Source organism: Pituophis catenifer, unplaced genomic scaffold (assembly GCF_029215685.1).
Source record: "Pituophis catenifer annectens isolate HBS135680 unplaced genomic scaffold, rPitCat1.0.hap2 SCAF_13, whole genome shotgun sequence".
NCBI classification, from domain to species: Eukaryota; Metazoa; Chordata; class Lepidosauria; order Squamata; family Colubridae; genus Pituophis; species Pituophis catenifer.
This window is the reverse complement of record NW_027256893.1, coordinates 6767394-6791869: the sequence shown is the minus strand read 5'-3', so window position 1 is coordinate 6791869 and position 24476 is coordinate 6767394. Positions and strand designations below refer to the sequence as shown.

Below are 24476 nucleotides of genomic sequence, written 5' to 3'. Positions count from 1 at the left end.
CTTACAATTGTTCATAGAGTGACAGTTCAAAGTTACAAAGGCACCGAAAAAAAGTGATGTATGACTGTTTTTCACCGTTACCTTTGTAGCGTCTCCAGGATCATACAATCACAATTCAGACACTTGGCAACTGGTTCATATTTATGACGATTGCCGTGTTCCCAGTGTCACGTAATCCCCTCTGGCAACCTTCAGACAAGCAAAGTCAACGGGGAAGCCAGATTCGCTTAACAACCAGGTGACTAATTTATCAACTGCAGTGATTCGTTTAACAACGGTGGCAAGAAAGGTCATAAAATGGGGCAAACCTCACTTAACAAACGTCTCACTTAACCACAGAAATGTTTGGCTCAATTGTGGTCATAGGTCAAGGACTACCTGTAGGCGGTTGGCATTTTCCAGAAGTGATATTCTATGAAAGTTTGTCTCTGGGCCTTTGAATTATAGACAGGTCTCACTTAGTGACTGCCTTGTTTGGTTTACTATTTTTCCCTCTCTCAATAAGGTAAAGGTAAAGGTTCCCCTTGCACATATGTACTAGTCGTTCCCGACTCTAGGGGGGGCAGTGCTCATCTCCATTTCAAAGCTGAAGAGTCAGCGCTGTCCGAAGACGTCTCCGTGGTCATGTGGCTGGCATGACTCAATGCCAAAGGATCACGGAATGCTGTTACCTTCCCACCAAAGGTGGTCCCTATATTTCTACTTGCATTTTTTTATACATGCTTTCAAACTGCTAGGTTGGCAGAAGCTGGGACAAGTAACGGGAGCTCACCCCGTTATGCGGCAGTAGGGATTCGAACCACTGAACTGCCGACCTTTCGATCGACAAGCTCAGCGTCTTAGCCATTGAGCCATTGAGCCATGAGCATCTTAGCCACTGAGGCTCTCTCAATAAATCTTGCTAAAAAGTACTCTGAGAACTGTGCTTGAGAATGAAACATTTTATTTCAGACAACTGTCAAAGGAACGGATACCTCCTCTTTGGTTAGCAAAATCCCCTGAGAGCAAGACCAGATTCTTTGCATGAAGAACCTCTTTGCCAATCTTACCAATCAGAATGAAGCCCACCGCAATGAGGTACGTCAGCAGGTAACCCCTGATGGGTTCATTATTTTTTCCGTAGCCCTTTCCAAAAAAGCCAATGGCAGGGTAGAGTTCATCCTTACAAAGACACTGTTGGGAAAGCAGAGTGACAGTTCATGCCAGCTTCTCAAGGGCTCATAAATTCCCACAAAAGATTAAGACTTTCCTTGCAGGAAAAGTTCATCGTCCAAGGCTGAGGGAAGGAAAGGTTGGCGTTTTCTCAATAAAAGATAAAGGTTCCCCTTGCACATATGTGCTAGTCGTTCCCGACTCTAGGGGGCGGTGCTCATCTCTGTTTCAAAGCCGAAGAGCCTGCGCTGTCCGAAGACATCTCAATGGTCATGTGGCGGACATGACTCAACGCCAAAGGCGCACGGAACGCTGTTCCTTCCCACCAAAGGTGGTCCCTATTTTTTCTACTTGCCTTTTTTACGTGCTTTCGAACTGCTAGGTTGGCAGAAGCTGGGACAAGGAACAGGAGCTCACCCCGTTACGCGGCACTAGGGATTCGAACCGCTGAGCTGCCGACTTTTCGATCGACAAGCTCCGCGTCTTAGCCACTGAGTCATAGATATGCTCATAGATTCCCACAAAAAATTAAGACTTTCCATGCACGAAGAGTTCATCATCCAAGGCTCAAGGAAGGAAAGGTTGGCGTTTTCTCAATAGCAACACCCAAATTTGACACTGAGTTTGCTTGTTTTCTTGCAGATATTTCATTGCCCGAATGAATGAATGAATGAATGAATGAATGAATGAATGAATGAAACATCTGCAAGAAAGCAAGCAAGCTCAGAGAGCATCAAGGACCCCTCATTTCAACCCTGACCTACAAATATTCTCCTTTATTGGGTAGCACACTAAATGTATGCCATGTGCCTTCAACTGTATATCAGAATCTGGGCTACATGGTAAACTCATAGCTTATCTCTCTAGCTTTCGATCAAGTCTCTTTTTAGATGAAATATATGTCACTAGCATTGTCTTAATGCCTATTGGCTGGTCTCTATTTTTCTATATTGCTATATTCTATTAGCAAACAGGATATAACTTTTCCAGTCAGTAAAGCAAAAATTAAGCCAACAACATCAGCAGAGGTTGGATCCAAAAAGAAATGTTTTAATTTACTTTTTGGAGGCCTTCAAACCCACCCTTCATTCCTGGCCATCACCTGACGGCCTGGATTGCAACATTAAGCTTCCTAAAGGAAACACACATCCTAGAAATATTTATTTACAAAACCCCGAAGCAGAGCAATCTATTCCTAGAATAGCCGATACAATCCAATTTGTCTCTGCATGTTCATCTAAAGGAAATTATTCTTTCCCTGCTGTTTTTTTCCTTGATGGTCCTATGTCAATTCTGTCGTATTCTTATGTCAAAATTCAGATTGTAAATTTTCAGACAGCTGTTTGTTTGTTTATTTGTTGGTTTGTTGCTCAGGTTCTTCTGAGAAGCCACCTCAGAAAACAATAGCCAGGTGACCGTGGCTGATCTCAGAAGCTAAGTAAGGTCAACTGGGGTTATCATTTGGATGGGTCAATCTCAGAAGTCTAATGCTGCGGGGGGTGGGGGGAATCTGGCAAACCACTTATGTACTGTTCCCAATGTCCCTGAGAACAATCAACCAATGGAACAGAAGTTGCCTTTGCAAGTTGTGGGAGCTTCATCACTTGAGACTTTCAAGAAGAGACTGGACTGCCATTTGTCAGAAATGGTGTAGGGTCTCCTGCTTGAGCAGGGGGTTGGACTAGATGACCTATAGGGTCCCTTCCAACTCTGTTAATCTGTTAATCATCATAGCAGTTCTTCTACACACCAAGAGGTGAGCTTGACTTGGAAGCACTTTCACCTTTACTCTGGGAAACTCTGACTGCAGTGACCAGAAAATTGTGTCCATCTTCTTCAAGTTCATGTTGCCCAAAGGTGGGACTACACCTCCCATCATTATAGTCACCCAAGACATGGGTGGATAATTGAGGACGATAGGAACGTGATGGCCCCATTCGACCCTTTCAGCTTTAGGATTCTCTGACCAAAACAGAAACCTGACACCGGACAAAGATGGGAATTGTCTTCTTCGACAGATCAATAATGCATCTCACCTGGAAGACTTTGGGAGCTGAGACGAGGCACGCCAAAGCCGAAGAGAGGGTGGCCCCAAAAATCCCAGCTGTGATGAGAGGGGCAAAGCCAGAAACCATGCTCATGGTCTGCAGGACAAGAAAACAGGTAGACAATTTGAACTGAAATGTGGATTGTGCATGTAGATGAAGACATTGTGTCTGTTGTGGTTCACCAGCTGACTGTGGAGCTGGCAGCGGAGTCAGACAGTGAGGAGGCTGGGGAGGACAATGAGCCAGTCCTGGAGTCAGGGGAAGGCTCGGATGAGGGCTCTGCATCGGAGGCAGAGATGGGGCCAGGGCCATCGGGGAGTGAGGTGCAGACTCCGGAGCCTCCAGAGGCTGACAGCAGAGAGGCAGAGGAACAGGAGGAGCCTGTTCCTAGTGCACATATGAGAAGAGCTGCCAGAAGGCAAGAGCAGCTAAAGCAAAAAGGACGACAAAGGAGTAAGGCCAGGAGATGATTGGCCCCTCCCAGAAGGCTTAAAAGAGCAGCAACGGCTCTTGGGATCTTTGTAGGAAACCAACGTTGCTACATTTGTTTATTGTCAGCGTCTCTTGCTTCTGAACTTTTGCCAAGAAAAGACAAAGGTTTGTGATAAGGCCGAAGGACTGTTTATGAAGAATTTGTTTTAACAACTGCAGTGGTTCGCTTAATAACTGTGACAAGAAAGGTCGAAAAATGGGGCCAAACTCACTTAACAACTGTCTTGCTTTAGCAACGTTGGACTCTATTCAGTACAGGACTACCTGTACTGAAATGTTCAAAAGTATTCAGCCAACACATTTGGAGCTATCTGAAGATTTCACTACCAAATGAGTAGCCTCGGATAAAGTTTGGAAAAGTTGCATGGAAAAAAAAGAGGCCTACATTTGATTCTCATCAGGGTTTAAATGCAATATATGCATTTAAATGCAACTTCTCTTCCTCCTGAACAGTGGTAAGTGAACACCTCTAGTAGTGGGGAAACAGTAGTAATGTTAGGCGCAAAGGATCAGGACCAGTGATGGGATTCAGCCAGTTCGCACCACTTCGGGAGAACCGGTTGTTAACTTTCTGAGGAGTTTGGCAAACTGGTTGTTGGAAGTAATCATTAGGGCAGAGAACCGGTTGTCAAATTACTTGAATCCCACCACTGATCAGGACCATAGGTTACGTTGCAGCACAGACATTTTATTCAAGCCGAAACACAAGAATCTACTCAGTTAAAGTTCAGTACTAAATTGATGCCAGATAAGAGGTCAACGGGATTCAAGAGAGGTTGGATTTTAGACTGTTTGTTGCAAAGTAAGGATTCTAAGCTAATGACACACTTACCTCCTCCTCCCCCCTCCCCCACAGCTCTGCCTGCTCATCTCCTACATGTAGTAGATTTCAGCCCTCAGAATGGAGTTGAACTAGGTCAGAAGTCAGCAACCTGTGGCTCTGGAGCCGCATGTGGCTCTTTCATTCCTCTGCTGTGGCTCCCTGTCACCGGTCGGCTCCACAATTGATAGGGCTTTCAGTTAGGGCAGGTAGAGGAAAAAGGATGCTGTGCTAGGAGGAGGCTCTATGGTGGGGGAACTGGATTTCTGGTCAGCAGAGGAAAAAGGATGCTGCACTAGGAGGAGGAGACTCTATGGTGAGGGAACTGGATTTCCGGTCAGCAGAGGAAAAAGGATGCTGCACTAGGAGGAGGAGACTCTATGGTGGGGGAACTGGATTTCCGGTCAGCAGAGGAAAAAGGGCACTGCACTAGGAGGAGACTCTATGGTGGGGGAACTGGATTTCCGGTCAGCAGAGGAAAAAGGACGTTGCACTAGGAGGAGACTCTATGGTGGGGGAACTGGACTTCCGGTCAGCAGAGGAAAAAGGACGCTACATTAGGAGGAGACTCTATGGTGGGGGAACTGGACTTCCGGTCGGCTCCAGAATTGAAGGGGGAGCTTCCGGTTAAGACCTTTGTGGCTCTTTGAGTGTTTAAGGTTGCCGACACCTGAACTAGGTGAACTCCTTCCAACTGTCACACTCTACAATTTACAATCCTATACCTGATAATAATTGATGAGCCCATATCGACAGCTGTGGCTCTGAGCACACTCCGTGAAGTTCCAGCCGTAGCCACAAGCAATGCCTTCACAACCCATGGAACCAGCGAGGACAGTATCATTAATGCTCCCGGAGGCATCACGGACAACGCAAGAACCTAGGAAGAACCATCAAGGTTAATTTCTTGCTTCTTTTCCATTCCGTTTTCTTTTTTCCAATGAAGACCCTAACCCTAAATCTTTTATGAAGATCTCTGCAGCTTTGAGCATTGCAGCTTTCACATCAGCTAGTACCAAAAACCCAAAGAGGCCGAAAACAATGGGGAAAAATGTGCGTGGGATTTCCCATCGTCTTCTCTCTGATTGCTCTCTGTGAAAATGCTGTGAAGCATTTTTAGCTTTTTCAAAGACATTTGGAACCAAGTCCATGGAAGATCAGGACATACGGGAGGGGAAGAGACGGAAATTAGAATTTTTACATCAGCCAAAAGTAGACAACACCGTATGCAAGACATAGTTGTGCTTGGTGCAACAACTGGATTGAAATGCAAAAGTCTGCACTTAGCTTTCATCATTTTGAGAGCCTAGAATTCAACCTGAAAACATCGGTGTGTCTAAATACTTCTACATTCTGCTCATGTGTCCTCTTAAGACTTTTTTATTTCATCAAGCTGGCCTGGCCTAAATCCTCTCCCCTTTTTAAATGTAAATTTTAATTTGTTTTAAATTATGGGGTATTTTAAATTTAGCCAAATTATTTAATTCGTTTTTATTTGATTTTAAATTTTTGTATTTATGTGTTTTTATCTTGTGGCTGTTCACCGCCCTGAGTCCTTCGGGAGAAGGGCGGTATAGAAATTTAATAAAATAAAAGAAATAAATAAATAGGAGTGTAACAGTGGTGGGTTGCCTCCGGTTTGGACCGGTTCTATAGAACCGGTAGTAAAACTGGCGGGAGGCTCCGCCCACCAACCTCGACATCATCAGGATGCTTCTGCGCATGCGCAGAAGAGGGCAAATGCGGCCCCGTTGCGAACCGGTAGTAAAGCTAAATAGAACTCACCCCTGGAGGGTAACCAAAAGGAGACCTCTCATAGCCTTATTCCCACCTTCTGTCCCTGGCCCCATCTTGCCAGCTAGTGAGTTAGAAAAATTACAAAAATTTGTGTGGTAAATTCTTTGTCTGCTAAACTGAATTCACACACACACAAATTTTGTCCTAATATGTGTAGTTGTATCTATCCGTAAACATACCAATTGTAGCCGAAAGAACCAGATATGACACGGTTGTCCAAAAAATAGCCATGAGGGTTCCTTTAGGAATTGCCACAGCAGGATCCTGGCCAAGGGAAACAAATGATAATGTGACAATTATCAGATTGATGGTTGGTCTACTATTAATCCTGATGTTAATCCAGGGGTGAAATGCTCCTGGTTGAGACCGGATCGCCTGATCCGATAGCGATGGTGGCGGGTGGTTCGGAGAACCGGTAGCAAAAATCCCTGTGCCTCCCCCGCCCATCCCACCCCCTGTGCCCACGTGATCATTAGAGGCTTTTTTTAAAAAACTTTTAAAAGCATTTTTTCTACAACCCCTTCAGCTTTTAAAAGTAAAAAAAAAAAGCCTCTGACGATCAGGCAACTCAGCTGGGATCGTCAGAGCCTTTTAAAAGCATTTTTTTAACAACCTCTTTGAGGTTGTAGAAAAAATGCTTTTAAAAGAAAAAAAAGCCTCTGACGATCACAACTGAGCAGCGCGATCGTCAGAGGCTTTTTTTTTTTTACTTTTAAAAGCAATGCTTTTAAAAGTAAAAAAAACATTGCGCGCCACAGCTGATCACCCCCCCCCCCTCGTGCTCTGTTCTACTTACCGCACACCTCCTTTTGACGTGCACTGTGTGCACACACATTTGGCACGTGGTGTGCACTGCGCATGCGCAGCCAGCAAACCGGTCGTAAACCGGTTCAGATTTCACCACTGTGTTAATCCCTGTTTATCTGGGAGTTGATTGCTAGTGAGGAGGTGTTTTGATCTTTTTGTTTCCTTTTTTTTTTTTTTTTGGCTTTTTGGTTGTCCCTTTTGAATGATATGTAGATGTTGTTTATCACTATGTGCGTGTTGATGGCCAATTTGTCTGAGTGCCAGGCACCTTCAGGTAACCATCAAGCAGTAAACAGTACCCCAGGATCTAGCAAATCAGACAAACAACAATCAAACAGTAAACAACAGTCTAAATCAAGGAACTGCCAAGAAGAAAACAACACGCCAATACTGAAAGGGCAAGCTACTGTATATAAACAGAGATGAAACGCCACCCCTTCTAGCACTGATGAGATGTCTAGCTGGATAATGAGATGTCTGCAAGAATACAACCAAGCTCAAAGAGCATCAAGGATTCCTGTTCTGTCCCCGTCTCACACACACACACAAACAGACAGCCGACGGTTAAATAAACTGGCAGACAACAAATTCTTCCGATAAGACGCTTGGCAGCAACCCAGTAGCTGCTTGCCAAGAACTTTACTCATAAAACAAAATATACACAGTCAAGAATTGTCCAGTCCGTAATTAAACCCAAGGCAGATAATGTTGTTTCCAAAGATGCAATGTGACTCAATAGTAGTTAGTTTTGTCCGTCACAGAGTCTGAATGGCCACCTCACCCCCTTTTATACCCTGTGGGGTGTGGTCCAGTGACTCAGCTTAATCTCTGGCACGCCTCTTCTTCTGTTGCGCGCACTTATCTCTGCGACACTGCCGAGGATCCAGCCAAGACTCATCTCCCTCATTACTGTCCACCTGTCGCTGCGTGGACATGCTTGGCCCTGGCCCTATCTCTTGCCCTTCGGCGGACACCGAAGGCATTGCCAGAGAGGAGGGTCCTGGAGAGGGAGGCCTTGCCAACTCCTCTCCTTCACTCTCGGAGTCCTCTCCTGCCGATGACACAGGCTCAGGTAACGGAGCCACAACAGATTCCATAGGTTTCAAATCCTTGACAGGCTCAAAGCAAATAAGTCTTAGTTCTCCTAAAATGAGACAGCCCTAATTAATTAATGGCTCCATTCATTCCTAGGAAACCCCACCAGTTATGGTGGCATGGGACACTTGACATTTTCTGTCTTGAGAGTTTGCATGCAAACATTGAGACGCACAGATGACACCCGTTAATCCAAGGTGTCTCACCTGGCCAGGTACCCCTTCTCCTCCCTGTGGCCCCAGCCAACCAGGCCTACCTTCAAATCACCTGAAATGTTGGCTCCTGCCAAGATGCCAGTGGCTGATGGGAAGAAGATGGAAAACAAACCGAAGAAGCTGCCATCAGGGCCCCGCCAGCTGGGAACAAAGTTCTGAGCAAAAATGTTGGCTGAAAAAAAATTGGAATATTTGGGTTTATAAAGTTATGCTTGAACTTAGGGAAGTGCATGGAGGGAGGTGGGACAGCCATATCCATGCAATCAAAGTCTTGTTTCTTGGACACATAAAATGAAGGGACACAGCTTCCATCATTTATTTGGGACTGCCCTCTTGATTATTTTGAACCTCCCTATGTTGTGCCTGCTTGCATTCCTTTTAAAGCGGTGTTTCTCAGCCCTGGCAATTTTAAGATATGTGGACTTCAACTCCCAGAGTTCCAACGCCAATATGGCTGGCTATTGAATTCTGGGAGTTGAAGTCCACATGTCTTAAAGTTGCTACGGTTGAGAAGTAAATGTAGACTTCAACTCCCAGAATCCCTCAAGCGACATGTCTGGCCGTTGAATTCTGGGAGTTGAAATCTACATGTCTTAAAGTTGCTACGGTTGAGAAATAAACGTGGACTTCAACTCCCAGAATCCCTCAGGCAACCTGTCTGGCCGTTGAATTCTGGGAGTTGAAATCTACATATCTTAAAGTTGCTACGGTTGAGAAATAAACATGGACTTCAACTCCCAGAATCCCTCAGGCAACCTGTCTGGCCGTTGAATTCTGGGAGTTGAAATCTACATGTCTTAAAGTTGCTACGGTTGAGAAATAAACGTGGACTTCAACTCCCAGAATCCCTCAGGCAACATAGCTGACTGTTGAATTATGGGCGTTGAAGTCCACATGTCTCAAAATTGCCAAGATTGAGAAACATTGTTCTAAAGTATTATTTATTCAGCCATCAAAAATAGCAGTTCTGAAATGAAAAGTTGTCCTAGAAGTCTGGTCCAAAACCTGGGAAAAGAGTTGCTAACTAGAACACGCCTCTCCACCTCCATCCGTTTCTTCTCATTCCACCCCTTGCACCAAATCAAAGGTTCCTGGAGCTGTTCAGCTGCAAACTGCCCCTTCTTCACTTCTCTCCCACTCACCTCGGTAGCTGAAAAATCCTTTCGCCTGCTTCTCCTCAGTGGCTGGCATAACCGTCCCCACCAGGTAGTTAATGAAGGAAATCATGATCACCACGAAAAAGAGAACTTGAGCCTTGCAAAACCAAGCAAACAATACATGAAGGGCAGTTTGAAGAGTTTAGATCAGGGGTCGGCAACTTTAAACCCTCAAAGAGCCACAAAAGTCCTAACCGGAAGTCCCCGTTCAATTCTGGAGTCGACCAGAAGTCTGGTTCCCCCACCGCACTCCTCCTAGTGCGGTGTCCTTTTTTCCTCTACCTGTCTTAACCAAAAGCCCTATCAATTGTGGAGTCGACCGGAAAACCCTCCCTTTGCCATAGAGTCTCCTCCTGGCACACCATGCTTCCCCCCTCCCTAACTGGAAGCTCCTCTCAAAATTGTGGCGCCGACCAGCAACAGGGAGCCACAGTAGAGAGATGAAAGAGCCACATGCGGCTCCAGAGCCGCAGGTTGCTGACCCCTGGTTTAGATCAATCTTTCCAGATCTGGTCTCCTTCGTACAGCCAAGTCCATCATGGCCAGTTTAGATTTCAGCTCCCCTCCTCCAACACAGTACTCCCTCTGGATATTGGACTACAAACCCCATCATGCCCAGCCTAAGTGATCATGTAGGTTTGTTTGATGAAAGGACTCCTTCTCCCCATCCTCTTGGGGCTTCTTCAAAAATGTTGGCCATCCCTTTCCAACGTGATAGCTAAGTTTTTCCCACCTTGATACCCTATTCATTTCGAAACTTCCATCCTCCTCAGCCAGCATGACAAAAGGACTTTCTTATCTTGGGTTTACTTAACTCAGGATTCCACAAAAGGGAAAGGAGCTGGTGGGGCGGAGAACTAGGTTGCTCCAAGTTTGGGGTGTGGGAATTTTGTTCTAAAGCTAGAATGGTTGACAGGTCAAAGTCTCCCCCAACTACTCTTCAGTAACCAACCTTCTCCAATCTAGATATGATTGGGGTGTAATTCCCCAAATCCTTTGGCACTTTTGGCCAACACGCCTGAAGGATACCTAGCTATGAAAACTGAATCTACAAAGTATTGCCTTCCACTGATTTTTGAAAAGCTATTTGCAAGATCTCAGTTCAGATTTCCACTCAAAGTAAGTTCCTTCTCTCCAGTTTGTAGCATCCGGGAAAGGGAGAGAAGGTAGGGGGTTCTAAAAGGGGTTGAATATCCACAGCAGCGAGGATTATATTTGCACAATACTGGAAAAATGAAGATATACCGCAAGATGAAGAGACAGTCAAGAAGATAACTAGTTTGTGCAGAAATGGATAGACTGACATTGAAAATTAAACAGAAAGAAGATGTAGAATATGATCAAACATGGAATTAAGTTTACCAATGGTTGGAAAAAAGGAGATGGGGATTAAGAATGTAAATTTGTATTGTATTTTATTGTTATTGGGTTAAAATCTGAATATGGTTAGAGGAAATGACACAACAACATATTGATTTGAAACCTGAACTGTTCCTTCAGAGAAATATAGTAAAGAAAATATATACTTGATTATACATGTTATAACTGCAGCGAAGATTGTATTTGCACAAAATTGTAAAGCAAAGAAAATCCCTACAGAGGGAGAAGTCCTCTGCGCCGAGGTGGCGCAGTGGTTAGAATGCAGTACTGCAGCTACCTCAGATGACTGCTAGTTCAGCAGATCAGCGGATCAAATCTCACCGGCTCAAGGTTGACTCAGCCTTCCCTCCTTCCGAGGTGGGTAAAATGAGGACCCAGATTGTTGGGGGCAATATGCTATTTAGTATACTGTCTTTGGTGTAAGCCACCCAGAGTCCTCGGAGAGTGGGCGGCATAGAAATATGACTAATAAAATAAATAAAGTAATAAATAAAGTAAAGTAAAGTAAAGTAAGTAAAGTAAGAAAATATTGGAATGTGCAGAAATGAATAGAGTAACATTGGCAATTTTAAAAAAAGAAGAATCGGAGTATTTTAAGGTATGGGGCAATTTTATCAATGGTTAGAGAAGAGTTATACATGAAAATTAATATAATTAAAAATTTTGGGGAAAAAATAATGAATTGAATGAAGATGTAAAAGTAAGATAGAAATGTAGTAAGAAAAATGGGGAGAAAGGAGGCATAAAATGAATTAATATAAACGTAAGAAATTTGGAAAGAAGGTTGTAATAAATGAAATTAATATATAAAGATATGATAGAAATATAGTAAGAAAATGATGGAGGAGGAAGTAGAGGATACAAAATATGTACTCAGATGACACACTGAATTATTAATGGTGCATTGTTTGTTTGGTTGTTTGGTTGTTTGGTTAAAAAATAAAAAAAAAACTTTTTACTAAAAAAAAGAATTTAAATTTGTATTGTTAAGCAAATTAAATACCCAGACAACCCGATGTTTATTAAGCACTAAGAAATGTATTCAGTGGTGGGTTTCAAATTTTTTTACTACTGGTTCTGTGGGCGTGGCTTGGTGGGCGTGGTGTGGCTTGGTGGGTGTGGCTTAGTGAGCATAGCAGGGGAAGGATACTGTAAAATCTCCATTCCCTCCCAATCAGCTGGGACTTGGGAGTTAGAGAATAGATGGAGTCAGAATTTTTACTACCGGTTCTCTGGTAGTAAATAGAAAATCCATTTTAAAAAAAGAAATAAATAAAAAGTGTTGAACATCCAGAGGTCCACTTCCCAGTTTCAGTGGAGTTGGCCTTGCTCATTCCTGACCAACAACTCAGTCATGATGGCCAAGATAATAATAATGATAATGATAATGATAATGATAATGATAATGATAATGATAATGATGATAATAATAATAATAATAATAATAATAATAATAATAATAATAATAATAATAATAATTTTATTTCTATACCGCCCTTCTCCCGAAGGACTCAGGGCGGTGTACAGCCTATTTAAAAACACAGACAAAACAACAATATAAAATTTAAAATAATTAAATAAATTGGCTCAGATTTAAAACTCCAAAAAATTTAAATACCCCAATTTAAAACTATTGTGTTGATAATCCGGCCTGGCGGAACAACAGGGTCTTCAATGCGCAGCGAAGATGGCCTACCATCTAAGGATTATGAGATGTGTAGACCGTGGAAAGACATAATTTCCACCATGGAAGATACTTCCTCCCAAATCAGCCCAATCGTCCCCAATAACGCACTTACCTTGGCTTCCCACTCCATCCCAGCCAAGGATACTCCAAGCAACACTGTCACGGTGACAACCCCAATGATGCGGATGTCGTTGGTAGGGTCCACCATGCTTGAGTTATATTCCTTTGGAGAGAAAACCCCAACCCTCAGTCAACTGCAAATTTCCTGGATTGGGCCAAGGAACTGTCCACCACCCTACAGATGGAACTCAAGATTTTAAAAAAAAAAAAAAAAGCAAAAGGGCCTGATAGATTCCTAGCAAGTCCAGGTGAACAAAGTTGAAAAGCTCTGAAGGGTTCATTAGAGGAACAGATGTTTCAGTTTCCATAAATCTTAGAAGGCAGAAGCTTTCTTTGAACCTTGAAGATAATCTAGGAAGAAGCTCAGGTTGGCCCCTTCCTGACTTTAATATAATATAATATAATATAATATAATATAATATAATATAATATAATATAATATAATATAATATAATATAATATAATATAATATAATATAATAATATAATATAATATAATATAATATAATATAATATAATATAATATAATATAATATAATATAATATAATATAATATAATATAATATAATATAAATATAATAATATAATATAACATAATATAACATAATATAACATAATATAATATAATATAATATAATATAATATAATATAATAATATAATATAATATAATATAATATAATATAATATAATATAATATAATATAATATAATATAATATAATATAATATCAGAATTGGAAGGGACCTTGGAGGTTTTCTAGTCCAACCCCCTGAGGCTGTGTATTCTGCAACACTGGGACTATCGGTGAGTCAACAGCGGGTCAAAGGAGTAGCAGAGATGACAGTTGCTCTTTAAAAGTTATGATTTAAATCGAGTTGATTTAAATCAAGCCTTTTTACTAGTGATTTAAATCATGATTTAAATTGTGATTTAAATCAAGTCGATTTAAATCAAATCCACCCTGGTTGGAAGGGACCTTGGAGGTCTTCTAGTCCAACCCCCTGCTTAGGCAGTAAACCCTACACCACTTCAAACAAATGGTTATTCAACATCTTCTTTAAAATTTCCAGTGTTGGAGCACCCACAACTTCTGAAGGCAAGTTGTTCCATGGATTAATTGTTCTAACTGTCAGAAAATTCCTCCTTAGTTCTAAGTTGCTTCTCTCCTTGATTAGTTTCCACCCATTGCTTCTTGTCCTGCCCTCAGGGGCTTTGGAGAATAGTTTGACTCCCTCTTCTTTGTTGCAGCCCCTGAGATATTGGAAGACTGCTATCATGTCTCCCCTAGTCTTTCTCTTCACTAGACTAGCCATGCCCGGTTCCTGCAACCGTTCTTCATATATTTTAGCCTCCAGTCCCCTCATCATCTTTGTTGCTCTTCTCTGCACTCTTTCTAGAGTCTCCACATCTTTTTTTACATCGTGGCAACCAAAACTTTTGTTACAGTAACCTATCCCAATGTTTCTCATATCTTGGCCAACCATGCCAGCCATGAGGAATTCTGGGAGTTGAAGTCCACACATTTTCAAGTGGCCAAGATGGTCTATCTTAATCAAGTATCTTAATCAAATTATAACAATGCAGTCTTTCTAGTCTTCATTTGGAATTGGTTTCCTAATTTGGGCAGCCTTGAAGGGCTGACACTGTTTTCTTCTGAAACATCTCTTGGACTTCCCAACCTGGTCTAACCCATAGCTTTGAGAGATCTGGTGATCTCCATTCAAATACTAACCAAGATCAGCCTTGGCTAGGTCTCAATGAAAACATGCCCCAATCAAACAAAGCAAACATCTCCCAGGCTTCCCTTCCCACCAATCGCTCCCACTGTGATCGCATCGTACCTGCAAGAGGTCTCGCACCGTTTCTGCAAAGCCCACGGTATGCATGGCCACGGCCACGGCATTGGCAAAAGCGAAGATAAGGCCAATGGAACCTCCCAACTCTGGCCCAAGGCTTCTTGAAATGAGGAAGTATGTCCCACCTAAAAAGATGGGAGCAATGCAATCAGTACAGCCGCTTTTCAAATTTATTTATTTCGTGTGTGGCATCTACAGAGGTCATGCAATCACTGATTGTTGTTGTTGTTGTTGTTGTTGTTGTTGTTAGTTGCAGCCCCATGGACAACGTTCCTCCAGGCCTTCCTGTCCTCTACCATCCCCTGGAGTCCATTTAAGCTCACGCCTACTGCTTTGGTGACTCCATCCAGCCACCTCGTTCTCTGCCGTTCCCTTCTTCTTTTGCCCTCCATCGTTCCCAGCATTAGGCTCTTCTCCATGAGTCCTTCCTGAATAAACTAAATTATTTATATATCTTAAATAGAAAACTATTTTACGATAGATTTTTACCCCAAAAGTTTTTTATTAAAATAAATTCAATAAAAATCAAAAAAATCTGATTTAAATAAAAAATCCGATTTAAATTTTAAAAAAATCCAATTTAAATCAAAAAAATCTGATTTTTTTTATTTTTTTTTTTAAAAATCATTGATTTTTATCCACCCTGGTTCCAAAACTTTTGTTTCTTTTTATCTTTTAATGAAACTTTATTTTTTAAAAAAATCTATATTTAAAGAGAGAGAAGGAAAGGTTGTCTAAATATTTGGGAGTATGCTCTCTGCACACCCCAATGATTTCACTTGTTCTTGGGCTATTGAATAAATTTTCTACCTGATTTGACTTTGCCGTTGGTGGAGATGGCAGAAATGGATAATCCAGTGATGGTGGTCACAGTCACAGACATTAGAATGATCACCCAAGTCAGCGCTGCAAAATGAAAGAAGACATTTCGATTATCTTGTGCTAGAAGGCTTTCCCTCAAGTGGGCTTCTCCAACTTCCGTTCCTCTTAGGCAAGGGTCTCCAAACTTGGCAACTTTTAAGACTAGTGGACTTCTTCATCTCCCAGAATTATCCAGCCGGCCACGCCCAGCAACCAATGAATTTGACAGGACTTACCTATGCCTGCTTGTGCAGTGATCCAAGGAAGCCGGAGGTACAGGATCACACCCCAGATGTTAAGCATGCAACGAATCTAGAAGGCAGAAGCAGCAACTAGTAAGTGGGTAGGACCAGGGGTGGGCTTCAGATCCTTTAGCAATGGGTTCGCTGCCCCGTTGCTGGGTGGGCGTCGCCATGGTGGGCGTGGTGTAGTCGGCCGCCTGCACCACAGCGCAGGGGATGGTTTTTGCCCTCCCCAGGCTCCAGAGGCTTTTCTCGAGCCTCCGGGAGGGCGAAAACTGCTTTCTCCAGGGTCCGGAGCCTCTCTGGAGGTTAGAAACAGGCCTTTTCTGGACTTCCAGAACCTCGGTAAGCCCGTTTTTTGCCCTCCCAGACCCTCCACACGGCCACTGCACTTACCTGGAATGATGAATGGGCCGCGTGGAGACTCCTGGGAGGGGCGGGGTGGGAAGGGCGGGGTTGGAGGGGCGGGATGGGGTGGGCGTGGCCAGCCAGGGGTGGCATTTGGGAGTTCGCTGAACCCCGGGGATTCTTGGCTAGAGGATCGACCGAACCCTGCCGAACCCCCAGGAGCTCACCCCTGGGAAGGACCACAGATAGAAGGTCCTCAAGGAAGGCCAGAGATCGGATACTAGGAACACTTCAGTTAGCTCCATGAGATCACAAAATATAGAATACTGAATAACAGAGTTGGAAGACATCTTGGGGGTCTTCTAATTTAACCCCTTGCCAAGCAGGAGACCTTATACCCGTGATGGAGAACCTATGGCATGCATGCCCGAGGTGGCATGCAGAGCTATCTTTCCGGACATGCGAGCTGTCGCCCAACTCACCTGTAGCTGCGCCTGCGCGCGCACCAACAGCTGGTGTTCAGGCCTCCAGTGTGCATGCGCACAATTCCAGAGACCCAGCTGGTCTTCGGAGCTCTCCTGTGCATTTGCACACATGTGTGAGAGTACTTATGTGCAGCTCACATATGCGCAGATGCCATTCGCATGCATGCATTGCATGCACGAAAGCTGTGTGCATGTGCATATTGTGCAATTGCATGCACAGAACACGGGGGAGCCGCGCAAAAGCCACACGCATGCACAAATGGTGTGGTTGTGCACGCAGCGCACAGGGGAGGAGCCGCACACAAGCGAAACGCATACCTGTTTGGCACTCAGTGAGTAAGAGGTTCGCCACCACTGCCCTGTACCATTCTGGACACTGGCATTCTGGCTGTCTAATCTTTTCTTGAAAGCGTCCATTGATGGAGCGGCCAAAAGTTCTGGAGACAAGCCGTTTCACCGATTAATTGTTCTATCAGGAATTTTCTCCTCAATTCTAAGTTGGATCTCTTTTTCATCACCTTCCATCTGTTAGTTCTTGTCCTGCCTAACGGTATCGGCTTGATCGTTGCTCCACCACCAAACAGTTTTTAATGGTTATTTTGAACAGTGGTGAAATCCATTTTTTTTTACTACCGGTTCTGTGGGCGTGGTTTGGTGGGAGTGGTGTGGCTTGGTGGGCATGGCAGGGGAAGGATACTGCTAAATCTCCATTCCCTCCCCACTCTGGGGCCAGCCAGAGGTGGCATTTGCCAGTTCTCTGAAATACTCAAAATTTCCACTACCAGTTCTCCAGAACCTGTCAGAACTTGCTGGATTTCACCCAGTGGTGAAATGTAAAATTTGTTACTACCGGTTCTGTGGACGTGGCTTGGTGGTGGTGGGGGGTAATGTGATTGGGTGGGCATGGCCAACTTTTTTTTTTTAACTTTTAAAACCATTTTTTCTACAACCTCTTCAGCCGAAGCGGTTGTTAAAAAATGCTTTTAAAAGCCTCTGATGATCCCAGCTGAGTTGCCTGATCATCAGAGGCTTTTTTTTTTTACTTTTAAAAGCATTTTTTCAGCCGAAGAGGTTGTAGAAAAAATGCTTTTAAAAATAAAAAAAAAAAGCCTCGGTTGATTGCGCGGCTCAGCTGGGCATGGGGGGCGGGCAGGGATTTTTGCTACCAGTTCTCCGAACCACCCACCGCCATCACTACCGGATCAGGTGATCCGGTCCGAACCGGGATCATTTCAACCCTGATTTCACTCCTGGTTTTGAATAATCTGAAGAATCAATTGCTTTGGGGATGAGAGAGAGACAGACAAAGAAAGAGGGAGAAGGAAAGAAATCCAGGTAGACTTTGACTTAGCAAGAGGTCACTTAGCAACCAGTGGAAGTTCTGAGGGATCTACATAAGGAGTCCTTACAACTTGAATTTGAAGTTCCAATGGCTGGGCTTCTCCCCGGGTCATGTGACCTCACTTCAGGTGCTTGGCAACCAGGCTGCTTTTATGAATATTGCAGCCTTCTGCAATCAAGTGACCACAATTTGCTTCTTTTTTGGCAAAACCAGCCTATAGCGAATCATAGGTTCATTTAACAACCGCTGCAAAAAAGGTCATGAAAGCAGGTCGATTGATCTGCTTTACGACCATGAAGAGTTACAAGCATGATGGACAGGCTCCATTACAGTTATAACTTGAGGGCTACTTTAGCTAAAGATTTAGAAGACGGAATGAGGGGTCCTTGGTGCTCTCTGAGCTTGGTGGGGTTTTATTTTTATTTTTATTTTTTTGCAGATGTTTCATTACCTAATCTAGATAACATCATCAGTGCTAGAAACCAGGGCTGAAATCCAGCAGGTTCTAACAGGTTCTGGAGAACCGGTAGTGGAAATTTTGAGCAGTTCGGAGAACTGGCAAATACCATCTCTGGCTGGTAATGGGAATGGGGATTTTGCAATATCCTTCTCCCAGGAGTGGGGAGGGAATGGGGATTTTGCAATATCCTTCTCCCAGGAGTGGGGAGGGAATGGGGATTTTGTAGTATCCTTCCCCCAGGAGTGAGGAATGGGGATTTTGCAGTACCCTTCCCCTGCCATGCCCACCAAGCCACACCACGCCCACCACGCCACACCACACCCACCAAGCCACGCCCACAGAACCGGTATTTTAAAAAATTGGATTTCACCACTGCTAGAAGCCCCATATCCTTCTAACACTGATGATGTTATCTAGGTTGTGATAAAATGTCTGCAAGAAAACCACTCAAGGTCAGAGAGCACCAAGGACTCCTCATTTCAACCCTGAACTACAAATATTCTCCTTTATTAGAAAACAGAATGTCAGGGAAAGAACGCTGGAATTTACACAGCGCTGGAATTCTGCCTCTCCGTGGATCTATTTTGTGGTGTTTTTTTCCCCTTTCTTTTCTGTAAATTATGACCGTACAAATATTCTTAACATTTACTTCCCGCTTGGACTACTGCAATGCTCTCTACATGGGGCTCCCCTTGAGGAGCACCCGGAGGCTCCAGCTGGTCCAGAATGCGGCCGCGCGGGTGGTTATGGGAGCGACGTGGCACTCCCATGTGACCCCCCCTCCTGCGCGAGCTGCACTGGCTCCCGGTGGTCTTCCGGGTGCACTTCAAGGTTTTGGTTACCACCTTTAGAGCGCTCCATGGCATCGGACCGGGGTATCTACGAGACCGCCTTTTGCTACCAATAGCCTCTCACCGACCAGTATGCTCCCATAGAGAGGGGCTCCTCAGGGTGCCGTCGGCCAAACAGTGTCGACTGGCGGCCCCCAGGGGGAGAGGCTTCTCTGTGGGGGCACCTACCATCTGGAACGAGCTCCCCCCAGAGATACGGAAGATCCCAGACCTGCGCACATTTCGCCGTGTTCTCAAAACTTTTCTATTTCAGCAAGCTGGCCTGGCCTAACTCCCATCTTTTAAATTTTTAATTTTTTTAATTCGTGATTTTATAAATTGGGTGTTTTAATCTGTGTTTCGGCCGAAATATTTAATAATTTTAAGGGATTTTTTTAATATTTGTATTATCTGTATTTTATCTTGGCTGTTCACCGCCCTGAGTCCTTCAGGAGTAGGGCGGCATAGAAATTTGATTAATAAATAAATAATAAATTTATTCAAATTAACACAATATTTCTCCACTATGTAGTCTTGCGTCTTAAGTTGTTTGGGTCCTTAAGGTCCATTCAGTGGCAGGAAGTTGTGGCTTTAAGAAACTGTAATGTTGTGGCATTATGTGGGACGCAGTGGCTCAGTGGCTAAGACGCTGAGCTTGTCAATCGAAAAGTCGGCAGTTCAGCGGTTCAAATCCCTAGTGCCGCGTAAAGGGGTGAGCTCCTGTTACTTGTCCCAGCTTCTGCCAACCTAGCAGTTCGAAAGCACGTAAAAAGTGCAAGTAGAAAAATAGGGACCACCTTTGGTGGGAAGGTAACAGCGTTCCGTGCGCCTTTGGCATTGAGTCATGCCGGCCACATGACCACGGAGATGTCTTTGGACAGCGCTGGCTCTTCGGCTTTGAAACAGAGAAGAGCACAGCCCCCTAGAGTCGGGAACGACTAGCATATATGTGTGAGGGGAACCTTTACCTTTAATGTTGTGGCTTTGGAGATTTAAGCTTAATTTGTACCTCTGCTTTAGGACTGTTAAAATTATATCATGAAAATCAGGCAAGAGATCAAGAGCAGTAAATGAACATGTTGTCCTATAGGTGAGACCAAGCTGGTCCAGGATGGTGAACACAGTAGCCCAAAGCATTGAGTGGGGTTGGAAAGGATCGTGTAAAGATTTAGATGATCTGTGAAAGCTACTCACCATTACCCCCTTGGCCCACCCGAATCGGACGGGCTCTCCTTGATTCTTCTCTTTCTCCTTACCAGCCTCTTCTCCCACCACTTCTTCGGAGAAGCTGTTGCTTCTGTGGGCTTCGTATCTCGGGGGATGCCGGTGGCTATTTTCTTGCTGGAAAAACACACGGACAGAGAGGATGGTTTCTAAGAAGGAAGGATATTAGGTTGATAAAAGTTTGGAGAATGTGGGGGATGCCCATATACTTGAGAAGCATCAGGAACGATAGGATGGTTATCTCAATGTGCTTTGCTTGGAGGACTTCACTCTGAAACAGAAAGAGCACAAGAGCAGGCTCCGGAGAAGGCTGAAGAATCGTAGTTTTGATTTTAGGAACGAATTCCCCAGCAAAGTTTCCATGTGGAAGAGACTACAGCAGTAGCTGTGATATCAGGGAAGGGAAGGGGAGGGGAGGATGAAGAAGGGGAGGAAAGGGAAGGGAAGAATGAAGAAGGGGAAGGAAGGATGAAGAGGAGGATGAAGAAGAGAAAGGAAAAGGAGAGAGGAAAATGAAGAAAGAAAAGGATGAAGGGAAAGGAAGGGGATGAAAGGAAGGGAAGGATGAAGGAAGGGGAGGAAGGGGAGGATGAAGGGAGAGGAGAATGAAGAAGGGAAAGGAAGGAAAGGGAAGTGAAGGAAGAAGAAGGGGAAGGAGAGGAGGATGAAGGGGAGGAAAAGGAAGGGAAGAGTGAAGAAGGGGAAGAAAGGATGGAGGGGTGGGGAGGATGAAGAAGAGAAAGGAAAAGGAGAGGGGAAGATGAGGAAAGAAAAGGATGAAGAGAAAGGAAGGGGATGAAAGGAAGGGGAGGATGAAGAAGGAGAAGGAAGGGGAGGATGAAGGGAGAGGAGAATGAAGAAGGGAAAGGAAGGGAAGGGAAGGAAGAAGGGAAGGAGAGGATGAAGAAGGGGAGGAAAAGGAAGGGAAGAGTGAAGAAGGAGAAGGAAGGATGAAGGGGAGGGGAAGATGAAGAAGGAAAAGGAGGGGGGAGATGAAGAAGGGGAGGGGAAGATGAAGAAAGAAAAGTTGAAGGGAAAGGAAGGGGATGAAAGGAAGGGGAAGGGAGGGGAGGATGAAGGGGAAGGAGAGGATGAGAAAAGAAGGATGAAGGATGAAGGAGAGAGGAAGATGAAGAAGGGGAGGGGAAGATGAAGAAAGAAAAGGATGAAGGGAAGTGAAAGGAAGGGGAGGGGAGGATGAAGGAGAAGGGGAGGATGAAGGGAGAGCAGGATGAAGAAGGGAAGGGAAGGGAAAAGAGGAAGGAGGTGGCTCTGAATTAGTTGGACTATACCTTAAGAAAAGAGTGCAGATCCGCAAGTGTTGGTCTCGGTTTCTGGATTTCACCACAGAGCTTGGTGTTGGCATAGTTTTCATAGCTGGGCACAACATCAACGGTGTTATATCCAAAGGTCTGCATGTAGAAGGTGCTGTTATGGGTACAGTGGCTGGTTTGGGTGATGTCATAGGGAGCAGCTCCCGTTTGACTGTAGGAGTTGGTGCCGCTACCCTCCGGGCTGAACAGGGTGCTAATGGTGAAGCGGCCATTCAGACACTCCCGATCTTCTCCTCGTTGGATCCTTGGCAGCTCCACCATCTCGGGCCCTCCCCTCTTCATCTCAATTCCCCCTGAAATCACACGTCCCAGGGAAGAGGAGTGGGCAGATTGGGGTCTGTAACGCAGCGGGTCAGACATGCAGGCTTTTTATCGCCTACGAAACCAGAAAAAGCTGGTCCAAAATAATGGTCGGAGAGACTCCCGCGCTCGTGGCTGAAAACAGTAGCCTGCAGGAATATCACACTCACCAATTCCAGTTCTAGATCAGGACAGAGATAACAGATTTGGTATTAAGTCCTAAGGAAAAAACCTGATGAAAAACCCACCTAAACAGAAGGCTGAAACAAGGCTTCCGCCGTGGGTCATTTTGTTTGGGTACATTAAGCTGCTCTTATCTTCTAATTAGCTGGGAAGGAATGGGGGGCACGGCTTTATGGATTATTTTATGAGAACGAGTCTAATGTGCTCTGACTTCTCCTGAACCCATGATGGTGAACCTATGGCACACGTGCCACAGGAGGCATGTGGAGCCATGTCGCCTGGCACACCAGCTCAGCTCTGGTACCAGCTGATTTTCGTGCCTTCCAGAGGGCCTGGGTGGGTGGAGAAAGCCCGTTTTTCTTTCTCATCTGGCTCCAGATCCTCTCTATGCATCTGGGGAGGGCAAAAACAGCCTTCCCTACCCCCTCGGAGGCCCAAAACGGCTCATTTCCCAATTGTCGGTTGGACAGGAAGTGATGCTTTTTGCTGTCCCCAGCTCCAGAGCCTCTCTAGGAGTGGGGGGGAGGGGGGGTCGTGCGCACATGCACGGGGCGGGTCGCATAGAATTATGGGTGTGGGCATGCGCGCCCGCAAACCTCCCCCATCCCCATTCCCTTCCTGGCACGCAATGGCAAAAAGGTTAGCTATCACTGTCCTAAACTATATTTGATTTAGGAAACTTACGATACAAGTAGTCCTCGACTTACGACCGAAATTGAGCCCAAAAGTTCCATTGCTAAGCAAGACAGTGGGTAAGTTGAATTTTGCCCCATGGTACAACCTGCCTTGCCACTGTGAATCACTGCGGTTGTTAAGTTACCGTATTTCCCTGTATTTTTTTTATATTTCTTTGAACCCCGAAATAATGGCCTTATTTTCGGGGAGGTCTTATTATTTTGGGGCGTGTGGAGCAAGACGGGGTTCCTCTTGCTGTCTTGCCTGATTTCCAGCTCTGTCTCCCTAACCCTAATCAGAGGAAATGGCGGGGACTGGCTGCGCGTGTGTTTAAATATTTTTTGGGGGGGGCGCTTATTTTTAGCACATGCGCTCAAAAGCCCGATTGGGCTTATTATCAGGGGAGGTCTTATTTTCAGGAAACAGCGTAGTAACAAGGTTGCTAAATTGAATCTGTCTTCCCCATGGACTTGGCTTGTCAGAGGGTCGTAAAAGATGATCACATGCCAGTGATAAAATCTAAAATTTGTTAGTACTGGTTCTGTGGGCGTGGCTTGGTGTGTGTGGGGGTAATGTGACTGGGTGGGCGTGGCCAATTTTTTTTTAACTTTTAAAACCATTTTTTCTACAACCTCTTCAGCGAAGAGGTTGTAAAAAAATGCTTTCAAAAGACTCTGACGATCTCAGCTGAGTTGCCTGATTGGCAGAGGCTTTTTAAAAAAGCCTCTGATGATTGTGCGGCTCAGCTGGGCATGGCGGTGGGGGCAGGGATTTTTGCTACCGGTTCTCCGAACCACCCGCCTCCATCGCTACCGGATTGGGCGATCCGGTCCGAACTGGGAGCATTTCACCCCTGCCACTGGCCAAGATCAAAATCAAATTTTAATCATGTGACCGCAGGGGGATGCTGCAACGGTCCTAAGTCACCTTTTTCAGTGCCGTTGTAAATTCGAACAGTCACTAAATGAGCAGTTGTAAGTCAAGGATTTGTCAAGGCGCTCCATGGCTTAGGGCCTGGGTACTTACGAGACCACCTTCTGCCACCGATAACCTCCCACCGGCCAATTCGCTCCTACAGAGAGGGTCTCCTCAGGGTGCCGTCAGTCAAGCAATGTCGACTGATGACCCCCAGGGGAGAGCCTTCTCTGTGGGGGGCACCCGCCCTCTGGAACGAGCTACCCCCAGGAATACGACTGATCCCGGACCTCCGTACTTTCCGCTGAGCGTTGAAGACCTTTTTATTTCAGCAAGCCGGGCTGGCTTAAAATTTTAATGGGTTATCTTATGGGGAAAGGGTTTTAAAATTTAGGGAAGCCAAACTGATTTAATGTTTTAATTCTTTTTAATTTTTATACTGTATGTGTTTTAAATTTTGGCTGTTCACTGCCCTGAGTCTTTCAGGAGAAGGGCGGTATACAAATTTAAAAAATAAATAAATAAATAAATAAATAAATAAATAAATAAATAAATAAATAAGGATTACACGTAGTAAAGAAAGTCATTGAAAGTTAAAGGTGCATGCGTACACAAAGTCAAAAGCATCAGTGCCGGTCGGAATGATCTGTTT

General features: G+C 44.6%; 1 protein-coding gene across 1 annotated transcript in view; it reads right to left on the bottom strand.

Moving 5' to 3' along the window:
• Positions 1-22111, bottom strand: part of SLC12A3 (solute carrier family 12 member 3) — a 42681-nt gene extending 20570 nt beyond the window's left edge. Inside the window, exons 1-12 of the mRNA XM_070953243.1 lie at positions 21710-22111; positions 20388-20534; positions 15723-15798; positions 15436-15531; positions 14611-14750; positions 12763-12873; positions 9569-9680; positions 8468-8598; positions 6489-6573; positions 5238-5392; positions 3189-3296; positions 1050-1173 (exon numbers count right to left, since the gene is read on the bottom strand). Of these exons, the coding sequence (XP_070809344.1) occupies positions 1050-1173; positions 3189-3296; positions 5238-5392; positions 6489-6573; positions 8468-8598; positions 9569-9680; positions 12763-12873; positions 14611-14750; positions 15436-15531; positions 15723-15798; positions 20388-20534; positions 21710-22111 (1687 nt within the window). The remainder of the gene's footprint in view (positions 1-1049; positions 1174-3188; positions 3297-5237; positions 5393-6488; positions 6574-8467; positions 8599-9568; positions 9681-12762; positions 12874-14610; positions 14751-15435; positions 15532-15722; positions 15799-20387; positions 20535-21709) is intronic.
• Between the last annotated feature and the right edge of the window lie 2365 nt (positions 22112-24476).